Source organism: Coregonus lavaretus, assembly GCF_964263955.1.
Source record: "Coregonus lavaretus genome assembly, chromosome: 20".
NCBI lineage: Eukaryota > Metazoa > Chordata > Actinopteri > Salmoniformes > Salmonidae > Coregonus > Coregonus lavaretus.
In genome coordinates, this window is record NC_140007.1 from 43,942,957 (window position 1) to 43,964,716 (window position 21,760).

The 21,760-nt window shown below is 44.9% G+C and overlaps 1 protein-coding gene across 1 annotated transcript; it reads right to left on the reverse strand.

Annotated features, from left to right (window-relative positions):
* Positions 1–9,074: 9,074 nt before the first annotated feature.
* Positions 9,075–16,367, reverse strand: LOC311147757 (uncharacterized protein). Its single transcript, XM_084184530.1, has 5 exons — positions 15,920–16,367; positions 12,069–12,228; positions 11,886–11,967; positions 11,308–11,635; positions 9,075–10,971 (listed from the first exon to the last, which is right to left on the reverse strand). The coding sequence occupies exons 1-5, from the start codon at positions 16,262–16,264 to the stop codon at positions 9,385–9,387; spliced, it is 2,502 nt and encodes an 833-aa protein (XP_084040656.1). The 5' UTR covers positions 16,265–16,367; the 3' UTR covers positions 9,075–9,384.
* Between the last annotated feature and the right edge of the window lie 5,393 nt (positions 16,368–21,760).

Here is a 21,760-nt window from a genome sequence, read left to right on the forward strand (position 1 = left end):
TCAACAGCCCATCTAGTAGGGGCTGGAAGCTATAGCGATTTTCGATTAGGTATCAACAGCCCATCTAGTAGGGGCTGGAAGCTATAGTGATTTTCGATTAGGTATCAACAGCCCATCTAGTAGGGGCTGGTAGCTATAGCGATCTTCGATTAGGTATCAACAGCCCATCTAGTAGGGGCTGGAAGCTATAGTGATCTTCAATTAGGTATCAACAGCCCATCTAGTAGGGGCTGGAAGCTATAGTGATCTTCAATTAGGTATCAACAGCCCATCTAGTAGGGGCTGGAAGCTATAGTGATCTTCAATTAGGTATCAACAGCCCATCTAGTAGGGGCTGGAAGCTATAGCGATCAGGTATCAACAGCCCATCTAGTAGGGGCTGGAAGCTATAGTGATCTTCGATTAGGTATCAACAGCCCATCTAGTAGGGGCTGGAAGCTATAGCGATCTTCGATTAGGTATCAACAGCCCATCTAGTAGGGGCTGGAAGCTATAGCGATCTTCGATTAGGTATCAACAGCCCATCTAGTAGGGGCTGGAAGCTATAGCGATTTTCGATTAGGTATCAACAGCCCATCTAGTAGGGGCTGGAAGCTATAGCGATCTTCGATTAGGTATCAACAGCCCATCTAGTAGGGGCTGGAAGCTATAGCGATCAGGTATCAACAGCCCATCTAGTAGGGGCTGGAAGCTATAGTGATCTTCGATTAGGTATCAACAGCCCATCTACATTTACATTTTTGTCATTTAGCAGACGCTCTTATCCAGAGCGACTTACAATTAGTGAGTGCATACAGTATTATTATTAATTTTTTTTTTTCATACTGAACCCCTCGTGGGAATCGAACCCACAACCCTGGCGTTGCAAACACCATGCTCTACCAACTGAGCTACATCCCTGCCGGCCATTCCCTCCCCTACCCTGGACGACGCTGGGCCAATTGTGCGCCGCCCCATGGGTCTCCCGGTCGCGGCCGGCTACGACAGAACCTGGATTCGAACCAGGATCTCTAGTGGCACAGCTAGCACTGCGATGCAGTGCCTTAGACCACTGCGCCACTCGGGAGACTACATCTAGTAGGGGCTGGAAGCTATAGTGATCTTCAATTAGGTATCAACAGCCCATCTAGTAGGGGCTGGAAGCTATAGTGATCTTCAATTAGGTATCAACAGCCCATCTAGTAGGGGCTGGAAGCTATAGTGATCTTCGATTAGGTATCAACAGCCCATCTAGTAGGGGCTGGAAGCTATAGTGATCTTCGATTAGGTATCAACAGCCCATCTAGTAGGGGCTGGAAGCTATAGTGATTTTCGATTAGGTATCAACAGCCCATCTAGTAGGGGCTGGAAGCTATAGCGATCTTCGATTAGGTATCAACAGCCCATCTAGTAGGGGCTGGAAGCTATAGCGATCTTCGATTTGGTATCAACAGCCCATCTAGTAGGGGCTGGAAGCTATAGCGATCTTCGATTAGGTATCAACAGCCCATCTAGTAGGGGCTGGAAGCTATAGCGATCTTCGATTAGGTATCAACAGCCCATCTAGTAGGGGCTGGAAGCTGGGCGATCTTCGATTAGGTATCAACAGCCCATCTAGTAGGGGCTGGAAGCTATAGCGATCTTCGATTAGGTATCAACAGCCCATCTAGTAGGGGCTGGAAGCTATAGCAATCTTCTATTAGGTATCAACAGCCCATCTAGTAGGGGCTGGAAGCTATAGCGATCTTCGATTAGGTATCAACAGCCCATCTAGTAGGGGCTGGAAGCTATAGTGATCTTCGATTAGGTATCAACAGCCCATCTATTAGGGGCTGGAAGCTATAGCGATCTTCAATTAGGTATCAACAGCCCATCTAGTAGGGGCTGGAAGCTATAGTGATTTTCAATTAGGTATCAACAGCCCATCTAGTAGGGGCTGGAAGCTATAGTGATTTTCAATTAGGTATCAACAGCCCATCTAGTAGGGGCTGGAAGCTATAGCGATCTTCAATTGGAAATGAATGGCTTCTGTTGTTTCGTCACCCCTCACCGTCTTCAGTGGATCCAAACTTTTAGTGCCAGAGCAGTTTCAAACCAAGAGACTCAATTGACTTAATTGCTGTCGGTCTAAGAGTCTTACTTGTCGAGTCTCTGGGTTTCAAACCTATCTGGTGCTAGCATGCACTGGATTGCACGGGAGTGGGGGCGATTGTGGTGTTTAGGGTGGAAAGGACGGTGGACTCAGTGGAGGACATCCCAGTCACTTGGCAGTGAGGGGGTTCGATTAATCTTGCCCGGGCACCCGTGTAGGCATGTTTTGCACCGGCTGAAAGTTGATTGCGTTCGATTTGGAACCGGGCTGTGTTACACATGGTGGAGGAGTTGAAGGCAGAGCCTCATACCTGCGGCAGTACCCAGATCTTTGCGCCATGATGGCCGACCTCTTGCATGTTTGCAAGGACTCCTTCCCTTCGCCTCCCACCGACCCCTGGGGGGCCCCTTCACCTTGAGGAAACACTGGTCTGGCTTCCTCTCATAGGCACTTTAGTGAGGACAATACTATTCTGGTTAGCAGTGTCACTAGTATGTACAGGCCATCGAGATCTAGAGTATTGATAAAATATGAATGCTTTTATGGATGTTTAGTTTTTTTATTGCTTTTGTTTGCATGAGCTGTATTGAAACAAATTCCAATAAACTCTTGCTATGGCAATCACAATATTTACAGTTATGTCAGTTGGGGTGAAAGAAAGTGTATTATTCAATGTCTCGTATGTTTCCCATGCTTAATATCTGTTAAATCGCTTTATCCTTTAGTGAGAATTCCAGTAACTGCTACTTTGCTTTGGCTCTGATGTGATCAACCCATACATTTGTAAGAATAACGTTCTAAATGAAATGATGCTCATGCTTGCCTGACTCAACAAGTAATGCTATTGTTTGGATAACTTCGCTGCCCAGATTTCCTAGGAATGTGACAGCCTTTGAATGACACAATTATTTACATTTTAGTCATTTAGCAGTGTATATTAATACTCCAGACCATCTAGCAAGGCAGACTGAGACAGCATTGCCTTTCCATACCAAACTGTCTCTACTAGGTAGAGGAAACATCTCAAACCATTTGAGTGCAAATGAAAAGCAACATTTCATCCATGTAGATGTTTCTACTGATGCACTGGCACTTCAGTGGTCTTAAGAGGTAGGTTGAGCTCAGTTAGTGGGGCCAGGTCAGGATGCTGAGCACCAGATACAGCATCCATTACTCTTGCACTACACATATTCTACATGCTTTAGTTTCAGTTTAAGGTGATGTATTATGAGCTAAAAAACTAACTTGAGCCACCCGGAAGGAGACCCGAGTCAGAATGTACTGTAGCCTACACCGGTCTGATGATCACTCTTCAACAACTAAAAAACGAAACTATATCAAAAACAACTTTGTGTTTAGCTGTATGAAGAGGACTACAGTTAGCCTAGTGGTTAAGGTCGCTGGGCCAGTAACTGAAAGGTTGAGGGTTCGAATCCCCAACCAGATTAGGATAGATATCTGCCGATGTGCCCTTGAGCAAGGCACTTAACCTTAATTGTGCCTGTAAGTTGCTCTGGATAAGAGTGTCTGCTAAATGACTAAAATGTACACCTGACGTTATGATTACGTTGTGTGAAATAGGAAATATCATCCAACTGTCTCCTGAGGTGCACATGTAGAGCAAGCTAGAGCACAGTCCTCTTACTCCTGAAGAATTTACTTGCAGACGTTTCCAGTGGGTTGTGTGGTGGTTCTTTATGCCTGCAGATTCCCCCCCCCCCCCCCCCCCCCCTCCCCACTAATCAAGATCCATGATCCCGCACAGGGCTCAACGATTGGTCAAACAGCTCCTCTTCAGCACAGATGGACAAAGGGCACCCCCTACTGGCCTCATTCCCATTGGACAGTCTCAAGACCTGGTCAGTCTGCTGTATACACACACACCATTGTTTGCTAGCAATTCAGTGTTCCCTGACAGTGAGAGAGGATACATAGAATTATGGTCGTTGTTTTGGAATCTCACGTTCCCATCGTTTGAAAGAGAGGTGTTGACTGACTGACACACACACAGTTTGTGGCCCTGCTTCAAGGCCTTCTGCTCTCCTCTCTGTTAGAGAACCCTGTTGATTTTGCAGAGGTCTCTCGCATCAAAATCTCCTGGATCACAAAAGCTAAAACAGATGAAAGGTATTTCACTCACCCGTGTTTGTATGATCTCCACACACTTTTGGATCCTTTATCAAAACATAAAATGCTGCCCGTCTGCTGCTGGTATAATGGGTTAACAACAGGTCAATAAGGGGTTAATATCCTTTCTCAGTGGAGGTTGAATCTAGTGGGGCCGGACCCAGAGGTCCAGGCCCAGCTGGTGAGGAGGGCAGTGTTGTTGCGGAGGAGAGGAGAGAGACAGAGGACACACAGCGCCTTCAGCCCTCTGGACAGCACGCCTCTGACAAAGCCAGGCCGTCAACACCACCTACACACGCTCACCAGGTTGAGAGACAGGAATTAAGTTCAGAACACAAAACAAACAAAACATGATATAGGGGAATGATGTCTGTCAGATAGAATAGGGAATCGTGTCAGCTCTATTCATTCTATTTCTATCTGTAATGTTCAGAGCTTTTCACATCCCTGAATACACACGTGTTTCATAATCCATTCTTGGGAGGGAGCAGATGCACATATTTGTTCTAGCCCAGCCCTAACACGCCCGAGTCAACTGGTCCTCTGGGCATCCCCCAGGAATGGAGTTTAGAAACACTGAGTGTGTTCTATCAGCTACAACAGCATTGGAGCCAGCATCCCTGTATATTTTGCTTACGTATAGTGTTTGAAAAGTAGAGTTAGTTGCTGTAAAACAGTAAAGAAGTTTTGCAGAGGCCTCCCGAGTGGCGCAACGGTCTAAGGCACTGATCAGTGCTAGAGGCGTCACTACAGATCCAGGTTCGATCCCAGGCTGTGTCGCAGCCGGCCGCGCCCGGGAGATCCATGAGGCGGCGCACAATTGGCCAAACGTCGTCCGGGTTAGGGGAGGGTTTGGCTGGCTGGGATGTCCTTGTCCCATCGTGCCCTAGCGAATCCTTGTGGCGGCCGGGCGCATGCACGCTGGCTTCGGTCACCAGCTGTACGGTGTTTCTTCCGACACATTGGTGCAGCTGGTTAAGCGAGCAGTGTGTCAAGAAACAGTGCGGCTTGGCAGGGTCGTGTTTTGGAGGACGCATGGCTCTCGACCTTCGCCTCTCTCAAGTCTGCACGGGAGTTGACGGGACAAGACCGTAACTACCAATTGGATATCACTAAAAAGTACAACAAAAATATTACAGCAACTAACTTCTCAAACACACTATACACTTCATGTAAGCAAAATATACACTGAGTGTACAAAGCATTAAGAACCTTCCTAATATTGAGTTGCACCCCCTTTTGCCCTCAGAACAGCCTCAATTCGCCGGGGCATGGACTCTACAAGGTGTCGAAAGCGTTCCACAGGGATGCTGGCCCATGTTGACTCCAATGCGTCCCACAGTTATGTCAAGTTGGCTGGATGTCCTTTGGCTGGTGGACCATTCTTGATACACACGGGAAATTAAAATAAAAACAGCAGCGTTGCAGTTCTTGACACATACCCGTCCGCTGGTCCAACACTCTTAACCGGTAGGCTACCTGCCGCCCCTTTCACCTGGTCAGTCTGTCATTGAAACAGCAGTTGTTCTTAATGTTTTGTACACTTGTAACAGAACCTGGCATTGCCACATTAAGTAGTGTATGTGTGCTAACCTCATTTCTGTGTGGTTTCTCCAAAGGGAAGTGTAAGCTGCAACAGCTCCTGGATCAGCATTTGGAGAGAGAGAGAGAAGGACAGCGAAGACGAGACCTCTACTCACCTGGGTCCGGCCCACTGAGAACATCAGGGAAGCCCAAGACTTACACCAGCAGGCTTTCATGAGCAGGTCAGTGGACATTTTCTATCTGCAATGTAACTGACTGTTCACCTTACCCCAGGGCCCGTATTCATAAAGCATCACAGAGTAAGAGTGATCACTTTGAATGGTCATATCAATATTGCAGTCTACTTTTAACTGTTTGTATGGTAAGGTTTATGAAAGTCTAGATTTTGGGGGTGGGTTTCAAAAATGTTAGAAAATGTAGCAGTAATACTATTCAATTTAATAATTAAAGTAAAATAAACATACTATATTTAAGCAATAAGGCACAAGTAATTTTTGGTCATACCCATGGTATACAGTCTGATATACAGTGGGGAAAAAAAGTATTTAGTCAGCCACCAATTGTGCATGTTCTCCCACTTAAAAAGATGAGAGAGGCCTGTAATTTTCATCATAGGTACACGTCAACTATGACAGACAAATTGAGAAAGAAAAATCCAGAAAATCACATTGTAGGATTTTTAAAGAATTTATTTGCAAATTATGGTGGAAAATAAGTATTTGGTCACCTACAAACAAGCAAGATTTCTGGCTCTCACAGACCTGTAACTTCTTCTTTAAGAGGCTCCTCTGTCCTCCACTCGTTACCTGTATTAATGGCACCTGTTTGAACTTATCAGTATAAAAGACACCTGTCCACAACCTCAAACAGTCACACTCCAAACTCCACTATGGCCAAGACCAAAGAGCTGTCAAAGGACACCAGAAACAAAATTGTAGACCTGCACCAGGCTGGGAAGACTGAATCTGCAATAGGTAAGCAGCTTGGTTTGAAGAAATCAACTGTGGGAGCAATTATTAGGAAATGGAAGACATACAAGACCACTGATAATCTCCCTCGATCTGGGGCTCCACGCAAGATCTCACCCTGTGGGGTCAAAATGATCACAAGAACGGTGAGCAAAAATCCCAGAACCACACGGGGGGACCTAGTGAATGACCTGCAGAGAGCTGGGACCAAAGTAACAAAGCCTACCATCAGTAACACACTACGCCGCCAGGGACTCAAATCCTGCAGTGCCAGACGTATCCCCCTGCTTAAGCCAGTACATGTCCAGGCCCGTCTGAAGTTTGCTAGAGTGCATTTGGATGATCCAGAAGAGGATTGGGAGAATGTCATATGGTCAGATGAAACCAAAATATAACTTTTTGGTAAAAACTCAACTCGTCGTGTTTGGAGGACAAAGAATGCTGAGTTGCATCCAAAGAACACCATACCTACTGTGAAGCATGGGGGTGGAAACATCATGCTTTGGGGCTGTTTTTCTGCAAAGGGACCAGGATGACTGATCCGTGTAAAGGAAAGAATGAATGGGGCCATGTATCGTGAGATTTTGGGTGAAAACCTCCTTCCATCAGTAAGGGCATTGAAGATGAAACGTGGCTGGGTCTTTCAAACACACCACCCGGGCAACGAAGGAGTGGCTTCGTAAGAAGCATTTCAAGGTCCTGGAGTGGCCTAGCCAGTCTCCAGATCTCAACCCCATAGAAAATATTTGGAGGGAGTTGAAAGTCCGGGTTGCCCAGCGACAGCCCCAAAACATCACTGCTCTAGAGGAGATCTCGCCATCACGGTTGACAACTCTGTTGTGTCCTCCTCCCAGAGTGCGAAGAGCCTTGGCGTGACCCTGGACAACACCCTGTCGTTCTCCGCTAACATCAAGGCGGTGACCCGATCCTGCAGGTTCATGCTCTACAACATTCGGAGAGTACGACCCTGCCTTACACAGGAAGCGGCACAGGTCCTAATCCAGGCACTTGTCATCTCCCGTCTGGATTACTGCAACTCGCTGTTGGCTGGGCTCCCTGCCTGTGCCATTAAACCCCTACAACTCATCCAGAATGCCGCAGCCCGTCTGGTGTTCAACCTTCCCAAGTTCTCTCACGTCACCCCCCTCCTCCGCACACTCCACTGGCTTCCAGTTGAAGCTCGCATCCGTTACAAGACCATGGTGCTTGCCTATGGAGCAGTGAGGGGAACGGCACCTCCGTACCTTCAGGCTCTGATCAGTCCCTACACCCAGGCGAGGGCATTGCGTTCATCCACCTCTGGCCTGCTGGCTCCCCTTCCTCTGCGGAAGCATAGTTCCCACTCAGCCCAGTCAAAGCTGTTCGCTGCTCTGGCACCCCAATGGTGGAACAAGCTCCCTCACGACGCCAGGACAGCGGAGTCACTCACCACCTTCCGGAGACATTTGAAACCCCACCTCTTTAAGGAACACCTGGGATAGGATAAAGTAATCCTTCTACCCCTCCCCCCCCCCCCAAAAAAAAAAAAAGTATAATTGTAAAGTGGTTATCCCACTGGCTATAGGGTGAATGCACCAATTTGTAGTCGCTCTGGATAAGAGCGTCTGCTAAATGACGTAAATGTGCCCTTGAGCAAGGCACTTAACCCTAATTGCTCCTGTAAGTCGCTCTGGATAAGAGCGTCTGCTAAATGACTAAAATGTATGTAAATGTGAGATCTGCATGGAGGAATGGGCCAAAATACCAGCAACAGTGTGTGAAAACCTTGTGAAGACTTACAGAAAACGTTTGACCTGTGTCATTGCCAACAAAGGGTATATAAAAGTATTGAGAAACTTTTGTTATTGACCAAATACTTATTTTCCACCATAATTTGCAAATAAATTCATTAAAAATCCTACAATGTGATTTTCTGGAAAAAAAATTCTCATTTTGTCTGTCATAGTTGACGTGTACCTATGATGAAAATTACAGGCCTCTCATCTTTTTAAGTGGGAGAACTTGCACAATTGGTGGCTGACTAAATACATTTTTTCCCCACTGTACCACGGCTTTCAGCCAATCAGCATTCAGGGCTCGAACGACCCGGTTTATCATTACGTTTATTACGATCTTGTCTGTAAATGATACGAATCACAATTACAATCCAAGATAACCACTTATCAACGACAAAGTATTGGAGGCACGTCTGTAGTTTTTCTTAACTGATCATAACTGATGATGTAGACTTAAGTAAAGTTAGCTAGAACACAAATGTTGAACATAAGGAATCAGGTGGTAGGCTTATGACCATGGCTCAACGCAACGGTGTCTGCAATCAATGCAATGTAGGCTGTTCAAAAGTAGTGCACTATATAGGGAATAGGGTACAATTTGGGACGCATGGTAGTTTCCTTGCTGACCCATCTTTTATTTTATTTTATTTAACCTTTATTTAACCAGGTAAGCCAGTTGAGAACAAGTTCACATTTACAACTGCGACCTGGCCAAGATAAAGCAAAGCAGTGCGATAAAAACAACAACACAGAGTTACTCTTTAGAGTAAGATCTTGAACCTTATGAACGTTTGTGTCGCTTCATAACAGTATTTTTCATTTTCTTCAACGTGTAAAAAAAATATAGAAAATATAGGGGGAAAGAACTGAAACGGGACAACTCCTCAGTAACTAGCAGTTAGTGTACCTCAGGGTCAAAGGCCTCATCTACATTTTCAATTGGCCAACAACTCTCAAAAAGTTCAGAAAGAGCAGTCTCTATTGATGGTACTTGTTCATTCAGGTTTGATCCATCACGCTCTTCACAAGCAGTTCCCTCATGCATCTCTCCAATGGTTCTTGGTCTACCTCTCCCCCTGCCTCTCCCTCTTCCTCTCCCCCTGCTTGTGGCCTTCATTTTGGTCCCCCTGTCCTCCTCTTCCTCCTCCCATTGTTCATTCAGGTTGGATCCATCATGCTCTTCATTCACACTTCCTGTATACATCTCTCTGGTGGTCCCTGGTCTTCTTCTCGGCCTGCCTATTGGTCTGCCTGTAGTCTTCTTGTTGCTCCCGCTCTCTTCTGCCCCTGGTTTGAAGTCAGAGTCACTGTTGCTCTCACTCTCCTCCTCTTCTGGGTTGAAGTCGGAGTCACTGTTACGCTCACACTCCCCCAACTCCTCAGGGTCAAAGGTCGGACGTTTCCTCTTCCTCCCTGCCCTCTTCACTCGTTTCTGCCCGGTCCCTGCATTTGTCTGTAGACTCTCCTCGATCACTACCTGTTGTTCAGTCTGTCGACTCTCCTCGATCACTACCTGTTGTTCAGTCGGAGTCTCTGAGTTTGAGACTGGCTCCTGTCCCTCTTTCTCCTCCTTGGTCCCAGAGGCAGGGTCCGGATGGTAGCGCTGGACGTGGCTTTTCAGACTCACATTGTGGTTGAAGGACTTGTCACAATGCCGGCACTTGTAGGGCCGCTCGCCAGTGTGGACGCGCATGTGAGACTTGAGGTGGCTCGCCTGGTTGAAGGAGCGCTGGCACTCGGGGCATGTGTAGGGCTTCTCCCCGCTGTGGACTAGCATGTGTCTTTCCAGGTAGCTACTCCCCGTGAACTCCATTTTGCAGATGTCGCAAATGTACCATGTGGGCCCTCTGTGGCTTTGAAGGTGGCCGTCCCGGGCTTTAATGTCGCTGAATCGTATGGGGCAGTCGGGGCATTCGTAGGGCTTTTCTACACGCGGGTGGCTCTCCTCATGCCTCAGCTTCTCCGGCCTGCTCTGGAACGGCTTGAGGCAGTACTTGCACCCGTGCACGTAGCCTGGCTTGTGGATTCTTTGGTGAATGTTGAGAGAGGTCTCGTTAACGAACCGCTTGCCACAGTCCTGGCAGACAAATGGCTTGGCATGCTCGCAGACGTGAGCCTTGGAGCCTTTGATAAACGTGCCACAATCCGGGCAGAGCGCCCGGGAATCCCATTCGGAATCGGAGGCTAGAAGGTCACTTAACTCAACCTCAGGTTCCCACTCCACATCGGAGTTCTCCTCCTCCCTAGTCTCCTCCTCCTCACTCATTTCCTCCGCTTCCTGTTCCTCCTCTTCCTGTTCCTCCTCCTCTTCCAGTTCCTCCTCCAAGGACTGACGTTGACGTTTCTTCTTAATGGCTTTGTCGTCATGGGAGTCATCACCCATACGAAAAGTTGTCTCAAACACCAGGGTTTGAATGTCCTCCAGACCCTTGTTGCAGATATCGCCATCGTAATTCTCCAACAGAAGATCACTGTCCTCCGCTGTCTACAAAGACAATGAACAATAATGAGCAACTCCTCTACCAATAGTTACACTTAACTACTGGCTAGACAGTACCACAATGAAGACCCCCCCCCCCCCCCCACCAAACCTCCCCAAATATTAAATATTCTACAAATGCATCTCAACCTATTTTGTTTATGAACAAGAACACTACCAACCTCCTGACTTCACTTAGTTAAAATGAGGTAGCCATGGCTGATGACAATTGTAGTTAATGGTTAACTTGACTAACACCTCCCCGTTAAAAAGTGGGTTGTTTTTATGGCTTGTGTGTATTTTGTATTAATGCATTGTATAGTGAAGAATTATATAGGCTACCTTCAGGGTCTGAGAATCGAAGGTGCCAGTTGATGGGCCAGTTGAGGAGTCAGTCAGAGCATCGGTGGATGTGCCAGTAGTGGTGCCAGTCGATGATGTGGCTGCTGAAGAGGACAGGTATCTAGCTGGGAGGTTAAAGGGCTGGCTCTTCCATTGGCTCCGGTGGTCACAGTGGTTGCAGAACTGGTTGATGGTGAGCAGGGTGTCTTGGATGAACTTGTCGATGCTGCAGGAGCCGCGACAGACCGGACAAGTCTTGAACAACGGAAGGAGGCAGTCTTCGTAGACCACGTACTTCCTGGCCATGTACACCGCAACAGAGTGTAAACTGGAAGAACATGATGGATTAATTTATAATCACAGGCTACCACAGATCAGGCTTCGCAAGCAGGCCAGATGGTGAGACAGGTCAAAAGTAATTATGCATATTTGTATGACAATTTTTCAGTTGAATAGTCGCTCGTAGATTAGGAGGACAGGTGGTCAGAGATTACTTAGGCTATGGGCCCAACAGTCATTAGCCAATTAATTTACAATAGTTCCCCACAGGCTACTTTAACAAAACTAAATGTATATACCGGTTCACTTCCTTTCGTGGTATGTCCTCCGTAAATGAAGTATTGACTCCGACATTCTTCCGTATTGGCCACACTTGGACGGCTGTAAATCAAAACAATACAGTAGCATGTTAAACAACAATTCAATCCAGCTGTAATTGAAAAGGAGGAAATGATTCTACAAAAAGATACAAGCCATATCACCTTTGTTTCTCTTTTCTTCTCTGTAGTAATAAGACTGTGTTGACACGTGGTGTTTTACCAGAACACATCTTGGAGGTGGTGGTGCTATAATGTTGCATGCTGGTGTTTCATATTGACATCCCTCATCTTTTGTCGTCACGCCCAACGTCACTTTTTCCACCTAAACAAAACAACGCAAACATCTTATCGGCTTATCAGCTTCTTGATATGCCACACCTGTCAGGTGGATGGATTATCTTGGCAAAGGAGAAATGTTCACTAACAGGGATGTAAACAAATTTGTGCACAAAATTTGAGAGAACATTTTCTGGGATCTTTTATTTCAGCTCATGAAACATGGGACCAACACTTTACATGTTGCGTTTATATTTTTGTTCAGTGTAGATGATTGTTGAGTTGCGACTGTCAGTGCAAAGTAGAGGCCCAGCCAGGTATATCGCAATAATTCAAAACACAATGTAGTTTAGAGAGCAAAATGGTTATCGCTGTAACGAGAAGAAGATGAACAGATTGTCTTTTAGTTAGGCTATCAACTTAGTTGAGCGAACAACAGTATAGACTATCTTATTGGCACCAGCGGAGAGCAGCGGCCATATCCCCAGTGAGTGGTACCTCACATATACACTATTTATCAGTGTTGGGTCAGTGCCACTTAAAGTTTGTTTTTGGACAATAGGTCTAATTTCCTCCTCCAGGTTAGATGGACCTCATGTTCTATTTGTGTCTCCCCTTCTCGTAGGCTTATTATATGGACAACGTTGTTTTTATTGAACATGTTTGTCAGCATCAGCAGAGTAGGCTACCCTGTCATTTGTCGTATTAAAAAAGATTCTGCTAATCTAAGCCACATTCTTTCCTGTGCAAAGAAAGAAGAAATGTATCTGATATAGCCTAGGCCTACTGTACGCTGTATGTGCTCAGCCATGCATTGAACTGTCTTTTTTGCGAACAGTGATTGAATTATACGATTAGCCTAAATTATGACTATCCAATCTAATCATCACATTACGAATAGTAGGCTATCTTACATAAGTCTGCAAATGCGATGATGCATGGAATACTTTATTATAAAGGTGCATTTTGGTGGTGAAAATTAGCTTCCCCAAACTTGAAACTCATGCGCCGCCTATGCTGGCAACATTAGACCTGTCTGAGCTCGTATGTCTCACAGCATCTGTGTCCTGAGAAGGTATCTGCTGGAGCCAGACCATATAGAGCCAGCAGCATACCACCCTGCATCCCACTCGTGGCTGGCCTCTGAAGCTAAGCAGGGTTGGTCCTGGTCAGTCCCTGGATGGGAGACCAGATGCTGCTGGAAGTGGTGTTGGATGGCCAGTAGGACTCTTTCCTCTGGTCTTAAAAAATATCCCAATGCCCCAGGGCAGTGATTGGGGACATTGCCCTGTGTAGGGTGCTGTCTTTCGGATGACCTGACTCTCTGTGGTCACTAAAGATCCCATGGCACTTATCGTAAGAGTGTTAACCCTGGTGTCCTGGTTAAATTCACAATCTGGCCATCATGGCCACCTAATCATCCCCAGCTTCCAATTGGCTCATTCATCCCTTTAACTATTCCCCAGGTCGTTGCTGTAAATGAGAACGTGTCCAGTCAACTAGTAAAATATCAAGGTTAAAAAAAAATATATAATAATAGAGCTGGCCAGCTTGTAGTCCTAAAAACCGGAAATGAGTTACCTCTGGTTCATTCAGCCATTCCTATGGGGTTTTGGGATAAACGCCGGAAATAAGGTCTGAGGTTAACACAGGCTTAGATCTTAAAAGGTTTTGTTCTATGAGACAATATCTGTCAGTTAACATGACCTTTATGAAGCGTTTGAGCTTTTAAAAAAATGCCATAAATGCTTTAAAATTCACATAGTGACATTAGCTGATTAAGATTATCTCATAGAACAAAACGTATAAGATATCCTAAGCTTGTGTTTACCACAGACCTTATTTTTGGCATTTATCCAAAAAGCCCATTCATTTCCCCACAGGCTTTGGCCAACGACCCATGGCGGAGTTAGTGCCTACAAAAATACGTAATTACTATTGCTCTCTATTGCAACATGGTGGAGTGGCTACTGTTTACATGATTCTTCAGAATGCATGTCTGTAACAGAGTGTATTTGATATGTTTGTTTTCAAATAATCAAATTCACTTACCCTCTGTCTCCAATATACACTCACCGGCCAGTTTATTAGGTACACCACCCCATTCATGAAAATGGATCGCACCTACAGACAGTGAGTCATGTGGCCGTAGCTTGTTATATAAATAAGGTAGACAGGCATCGAGGCATTCAGTTACTGTTGGATTGAACGTTGGAATGGGCAAAACGAGTGACCTAAGCGACTTTGAGCGTGGTATGATCGTTGGTGCCAGGCACACCGGATCCAGTATCTCAGAAACGGCTGCCCTCCTAGGCTTTTCATGCACGACAGTGTCTAGGGTTTACCAAGAATGTTGCGACAAACAAAAAACATCCAGTCAGCGGCAGTCCTGTGGGTGAAAACAGCTCGTTGATGAGAGAGGTCGAAGGAGAATGGCAAGAATCGTGCAAGCTAACAGGCGGGCCACAAACAGACAAATAGCAGCGCAGTACAACAGTGGTGTGCAGAACGGCATCTCGGAACACACAACTCGTCGATCCTTGTCACAGATGGGCTGTTGCTGCAGACGACCACCCCGGGTTCCACTCCTATCAGATAAAAACAAGAAGAAGCGGCTCCAGTGGGCACCCGATCACCAACACTGGACATTTGAGGAGTGGAAAAACATCGCCTGGATCATGACAGCGAAATCAGTTTACTTGAGTGGCCTGCGCAGTCCCCAGACCTCAACCCAATAGAGCATCTCTGGGATGAGATGGAATGGGCTGTTCGCAGCATGAGTGTACCGCCGTCCAATCTGCAGCAACTGCGTGATGCCATTGCTTCAGCATGGACCAACATCCCTGTGGAACGTTTCCGACCCCTTGTAGAATGCCCCTAAGAATTCAAGCTGTTCTGGAGGCAGAAGTGGGTCCGACCTGGTACTAGATGGGTGTACATAATAAACTGGCCGGTGAGGTTATTGTAGTACCGACAACGGTAAATACCTAAGCTAGTTAACATTACCTGTAGTGACGGTAGATGCCTAAGCCAGTTAGCAATAACCCCCTGTCAACATTGTTTTAGGACTCTTTCACGATTGCTGCTGGCAAAGACTATGATTGATTGTGTTGATGGACCACCACGTCAAGTGCAGCTAAGCTAACGTTAGCTAGCTAGCAGCTGAATCACAAGCTATAGCATGTCCTTTACTTGTAATAATAGAACAACAACTATCTAACCTGACACCTACTTCTTGAATGGTTGCTGCTGCCGGGTGCAAGATGGATGGGACAGAACCTTGACGGAGGATCAAACTATTGGCAAATCCACTTGTGTACCTAGTCAGATTTGTAATGCAGTCCGATGTGAAGTGTCCTGTGCATATGCGCAGGTTCGGACTTAACTTCTCTGGCACTTGATTATTAAAAATAAATCGAAGCCAAATCAGACGAAGTGACTGTTCGTTTGGAAGACCGTGCAAAGAAACATTTGCTGCCTTGCAGCCAACTACTGCACAATCTCTCTTGCTTTTTTTGCTCGTCATTGCCTAAAGTTAAAGAACAGATGAAAGCAATTCTTCTTCGGTGATATTTTATGGCGAACTTCACGGAAATATATGTATTATTGCCACCAACTGGACGGGGGTGAATACATTTACAAAATGAAATACAATTTTAAATGGTGGTTGGCAAAATACGTAGCTACATTAGTCAAGTGTCGCTAACTATATTAGAAGTTTACCACATTGAATTTACCCGGTTTATCTTCATCACGGATGAAGTTTTTGACGTAACGTTAGGTCGGTCAGAAACAGAGGTTGCAATGGCAGGCTTCACATTCACGGTCGGCACAGCACATGGTTTCAGTCGGAGTCTCATTCCGAATCCTGCCTTCCACTGATTATAGCCATCGAAGTCCTCCGGGGTGAAATGAGCACCGCATACAGTAGTGGCCGCGGTTCCCTTAATCCAATCCGCTCGCGTCAACCGGACAAACTGGTCCCACTTCAAAGCTAGTTTGTCGTCTTTGGGCCACAAATGAGTCGTAACCCCGTCCTTGTGGGTGTTACTGCACCCAGCAACAATACACCTCCTTGGCATATTGAGCTTTTTAAAAAGCTGTTGGGGTGTGCTTTTTACAACTCTGTTGGGTCTTAAATTAAAACTACTGCTTGCTCGACTACCACTACCAAACGCACATGAGAAGAGTAGATGCAGGGTTGCCAGGTCAAGCTCAAATGACTACACAAAATCCGCCCACAAGGCCTGACAACTAGCCCAATTTTCCAGTAGGTGCCACATTTAGCCAAATAACCATTTTACCATAACGTTATCGAGCAAATTAAGAAGGAATATCGACGCAATTTGTAACAAAGTAAGACGCAAAATTCGTTTTCCCAACTAGATAATAATGATTGCGAGCTAACGTGACTAATAAAGCAATTTGAATATTTTTTACATTTTAGTCATTTAGCAGACGCTCTTATCCATAGCGACTTACAGTTAGTGAGTGCATACATTTTTACACTGGCCCCCCGTGGGAAACGAACCCACAACCCTGGCGTTGCAAGCGCCATGCTCTACCAACTGAGCTACACGGGACTAGTAATAATGCAAGAGAAAAGATAATTCGCCTTTATTAAACTCGCCAGACCATTTTCATCAATGGATGTCGATTTAACAAATGTAACTGCTATGATTGTAAATAATGTCCTTATGCGCATATCTATAGATCAATCCAATAGGAGAGTTTGAGAGATGAAAATGGACAGAGGACTCGAAGTCTCTGTGCAAGAAACACTTGGAGGAACTTCAAAAAACGAATGTTAGGCTATTTTCTGGCAATTGTGCCGTTATGAGCCGTTATAAACCGTTATAAATTACCTATTTGCGCCATTGACTTGTCATTTCAATAGGTATAGGCTAGCCATCCTCACTAAAATCTGGGTTTATGATTGTAATTCAATTTTGCCATGGTTTGGTTAGCTAGGTGGAGGTAGACTATAGCCCCTGGTAGTTTACAGTTACATTGGCAATAATATAATAATAATAATATGCCATTTAGCAGACGCTTTTATCCAAAGCGACTTACAGTCATGCGTGCATACATTTTTGTGTATGGGTGGTCCCGGGGATCGAACCCATTACCTTGGCGTTACAAGCGCCGTGCTCTACCAGCTGAGCTACAGAAAGTTGTAAGATAAATGATTTAGCAGTTTGCTTAGTTCAAATTGACAGACTCATTTATTTAACATGAATAGCGAGGCGATTTCGAGGTAAGAAGTGCTTCTGTTGCCCAATAGGCTACTGAGGATGGGGTCGTAATTTCATCCTGGCAACTTTGAGAAAAAAACACTTTATATCGGAGTTGTCCCTGTTGAAATTTGAGACGGTCTATGCATATTCAAGAGGGAGGACAGCCCGCCGTTCCGCTCTGTGGTCAACAAATCCCATTGTTAGGGCGGAGACACAAACACTTCGTCATTATATTCCAGTATCTCTGATTTATACGGATTCTTCTTCGTGGGTGTAAATAGTAGCTCACCCCCGCCAACACTCGGTCTGGAATGTAATTACATGCTAGCATGGCTAGTTGCTAACATTAGCCAGCTCGATCTAGCATACGAACTCTTTAGCAGAGTTTCTAAACCCAGAGGCCCAACATTGCAATAGTTTTGGGAACTCTTTGCGAAGCAGACTCGGCAGACCAGACAGGGGTTTGGGGTTTGTGAAGTCAATCGGAGAACTGAAAAATTAATCTAGTTGTTAATTTTCTCGAAATCTAAAGGCACAACCTAGATTCGAGCCAATGTCTGAAGTAGCTGAACATGTTATTACTCCAACCTCGTGAACGTGACAAACTGACACGTTTTCATTTTTGAAAAAAATTAACTTTATATCGAAGCAGTGCCTTTATTTGACGGCCCGCAATGGGGACAGTAAGATTAGAACTTTCTAAAAAATTATACTTTAAGAAAATATTATACACTGACTGTACAAAACACTCCAATGCTTCACACAGTTGTGTCAAGTTGTCTGGATGTCGTTTGATACACACGGGAAACCGTTGAGCGTGGAAAACCCAACAGCGTTGCAGTTCTTGACACATTAAAACCTGTGCGCCTGGCACCTACTACCATACCCCGTTTAAAGGCACTTCAATCTTTTGTCTTGCCCATTCACCCACTGAATGGCACACATACACAATCCATGTCTCAAGGCTTAGAAATCCTTGTTTAACGTGTCTCCTCCCCTTCATCTACACTGATTGAAGTGGATTTAACAAGTGACATCAATAAGGGATCATAGCGTTCACCTGGATTCACCTGGTCAGTCTGTCATGGAAAGAGCAGATGTTCTTAATGTTTTTAGCTCCGTTTTTTAAATTTGATCGATTTGGTACTATTTTCAAAAGTAGTGTATGTGGTACATTTTCACAACTCTTAGTACAGAACTCCAAACTAGTCACACCTGTAACGCAGCCAGTCTTTCATTCAAAACCTGTCCTTGTGCGTTCATTTGGATTGTAAACATCTCTCACCACACAACCATTGATTCAAAATAAGTTTGTGAAATGTAATGAGAACATTGGTTTAGTCACCAAAACGCAACATGATCTCTTCTCAATTTAGTGGTTTGAACTACCAGTTAATCCAATAGCAAACAATGCAAGATACGCGTTTCAAATCGCCCTTAGAAATGGTCACGTCTACTCCCGCTCCTCCTCTGTTGCGCTCGATGTCGCCAGTTCACTCACTATGACGCACACCTGCCACCATCGTTACGCGCTTCATGAGAGACTCGCCTGGACGCCATCACCTCCCCAATATCTGTCACTCCCTTTGGTTCTTTCACCAGGTGTTATTGATTCTGTTCCGTTGTTTCATGTCTGTACGCTACTCGTGTTCTATTGTTTTGTTCCATTTGTTAAATTCACTCCCTGTACTTGCTTCGACTCCAAGCGTTACAGATGTGCTGAAAGTAATATGCTACCGTACTGTAAATTACACCGTTTTCGCATTAGGCAATACACTTACATTACCCAACAAAATTGACAGAAAATCTATAATTTCCATTATATCTATCCATTGTGTAATCAAAGGTGTGATCAATGAAGACATCCTCTACAATAATTCATGCAAAACAACCATTTAATTTTTCAGATATAATTGCAACATAGGTGTACTGTCTAATCAAATGTAAAACATTTAATGAATGACAATAAAACAGCGTTTAGCAGGCATTAATTTGCATCAAGCCTGTCTTGAACATTTGGCCATAAATTCTCATCCACATCACAGTGAATGTCCTCATTGTTCATGCACTGAGGGGAAAAAACCTTTTGGCATGGCGAATCCAAGCTTGACATTGGTCTGCATTGATGCCTCATCCATGGCCAGAAGGAGGTGGCACGCTCATGGGGATGGCGATTGTACACCTTCCACCTTCATGCTGAATTTTTCCCCCCTCAATAGGGTTGAGGAAAAGAGTATTGGGGCAGGTATAGGGTCACAAATCTGGAATGGGCCCGAAACCATGCCTGAACCACCTCTGCATGGTGGAACCTGACATTGTCCCACACAATGACATAGGTGACCCCTTCACCTTGACAGACCTGCTCAATTTCATTGAGAAACACAATGAGGTGTGCAGCGTTGTATGATCCAAGTAATGGCCTACGTCCTACAACACCATCTTCAGAGAGAGCTGTGTACATGGAGACGTTTCCCCCACGTTGTCCAGGCACTTGGATGGTCGCCCGTTGAGGTTCCGCCCACGGCGCCGAGTTTTGGCCAGGTTGAAGCCCGCTTCATCAACAAAGATACACTTGTGATGGTTCACGGCAGCATCAAGCACCATCACCCTCTAAAAATATGTTTTGGTTTGTTCTTTTTACAGTACAGTTCCAATATAATATTGTAAAGTAGTATTAATAGCAATACACCTGAACATACTGCAGTTGTTTCACCCAGTCGTTGCTTCTCTCAAAAGGCACAAGGTAAATGTGTTTCAAAAGGCAGATGATTTATAGTAGGCTGATGGATGCCACATTGGCAAAGGTGTCATCGTTCTCCTCAATGGCCTGCTTTATTTCAGACAAGCCGTATGTCATTCCTGGCCCTCACCATTTCCACCACTGGGCACTACTGCTGGTCGTTCTGCACACGGCCACGACAATGGGGTCTTCTGTCAATTCTGAGGGTAGAACAGAGTACACTGTCAATAGATCATACTGTAAGAATACTGTAACATGTTTTGTGACTTTACATGCATTACAATACGTCGTTTATTGTAAATGTAATGGTAAAGCATGCATATCCTGCAGATTTACCGGTTTTCTTGGCAAAATATTCTCATGATCGAATTGACAGTTTATATTTTCAGATTGGGGTGATCTAATCTGGCAGCCTCTGCCATGGTAATGCCTCGGTTTACCACATGGTCAACGACGATGGCCCAGACTTCATTAGACACAACAGTTCCCTGCCGTCTCCCTCCCTCTGATGTCCACCTCTTTGATGGGGCCCATGCCCACCTCTCTGACGGGCCCCTTGGCCACAAGCTCTTTGGTTTTTTCCTCTCCCTTGCTGTCTATCCTGCTCCATGTTGAAAGAAATTGCAAGCGTTCACACACACCCTTTTATATGGTGACCAATTGTGGTTACCACTATGTGAAATCAATTAGCAATAACGTGTAGTTATTATGTATGGTTATCATGTATCATACATATCATTTAGATGTTTATACTTTACAAACACACATTTTATTTCTGTAGATCTCAAAATCCATATATAGTAGACAAACCAGTTTAAAATCTAAAGGTTAACCAAACGGTTAAGTGATGGCCAATTCTATTTAAACAAATGAGAAGAGAATCTTATGAAAAGTGTTGTGAGTGTTGCATTGTGAAAGGCAATGACTTTATATGAAAGGTATTTCTAGATTAAACTGATTAGGTTTGGTGAAAAAGTTACTGTGTGATTTTGTGTGTTGTACTTATTAGTCAATTGTGCTTAAAGATTTGAAAAAACAGCCTATTTGATGATCTGTTTTGAGTTTTGTACTAAGAGTTGTGAAAGTTTACCACATACTTGTGAAAATAGTACCAAAGCGATAAAACCCCCCCCCGAATATTATTTAATAAATGCATTTCTAAGATGGAGGCGCGGCGGTTTCAAAGCAGCACCCCCTGTTATTCATCTAGTGGACATATAGAACTCTAGCACAACACATCAATCCTCACTGACCTGTTTGCCTTTTCACAACCAGACTCTGTGCAACAGGTGTGTGTGAGTGTGTGTGTTTATGTGTGTGTGTGTGTGTGTGTGTTAGACTGTGACTGTAACTGTGTGTGAAAAAGAGAAAATGTAACTAATCATTTGCCCTTGAATATGAATATGAACATTTGCCCCACAATAACAAAGCAGTGTGCCATGCATACCAATATCTGTATCATTTTGCTACTTGGTTTAACTGTAGATCAGTATGTAGAGCGGGTCGCTTGCAACGCCAGGGTAGTGGGTTTGATTCCCACGGGGGGCAAGTATGAAAACAACAGTATGAAAATGTATGCAATCAGTACTGTAAGTAAATCT

Coding starts and splice junctions, on each gene's coding strand:
- LOC311147757 (XM_084184530.1), bottom strand. CDS start 16,264: ATGCCAAGGAGGTGTATTGTTGCTGGGTGCAGTAACACCCACAAGGAC. Junction 12,229..15,919: donor CCGTGATGAAGATAAACCGG/GTAAATTCAATG, acceptor TGTTTTGTTTAG/GTGGAAAAAGTGACGTTGGG. Junction 11,636..11,885: donor CCACGAAAGGAAGTGAACCG/GTATATACATTT, acceptor ATGTTCTTCCAG/TTTACACTCTGTTGCGGTGT.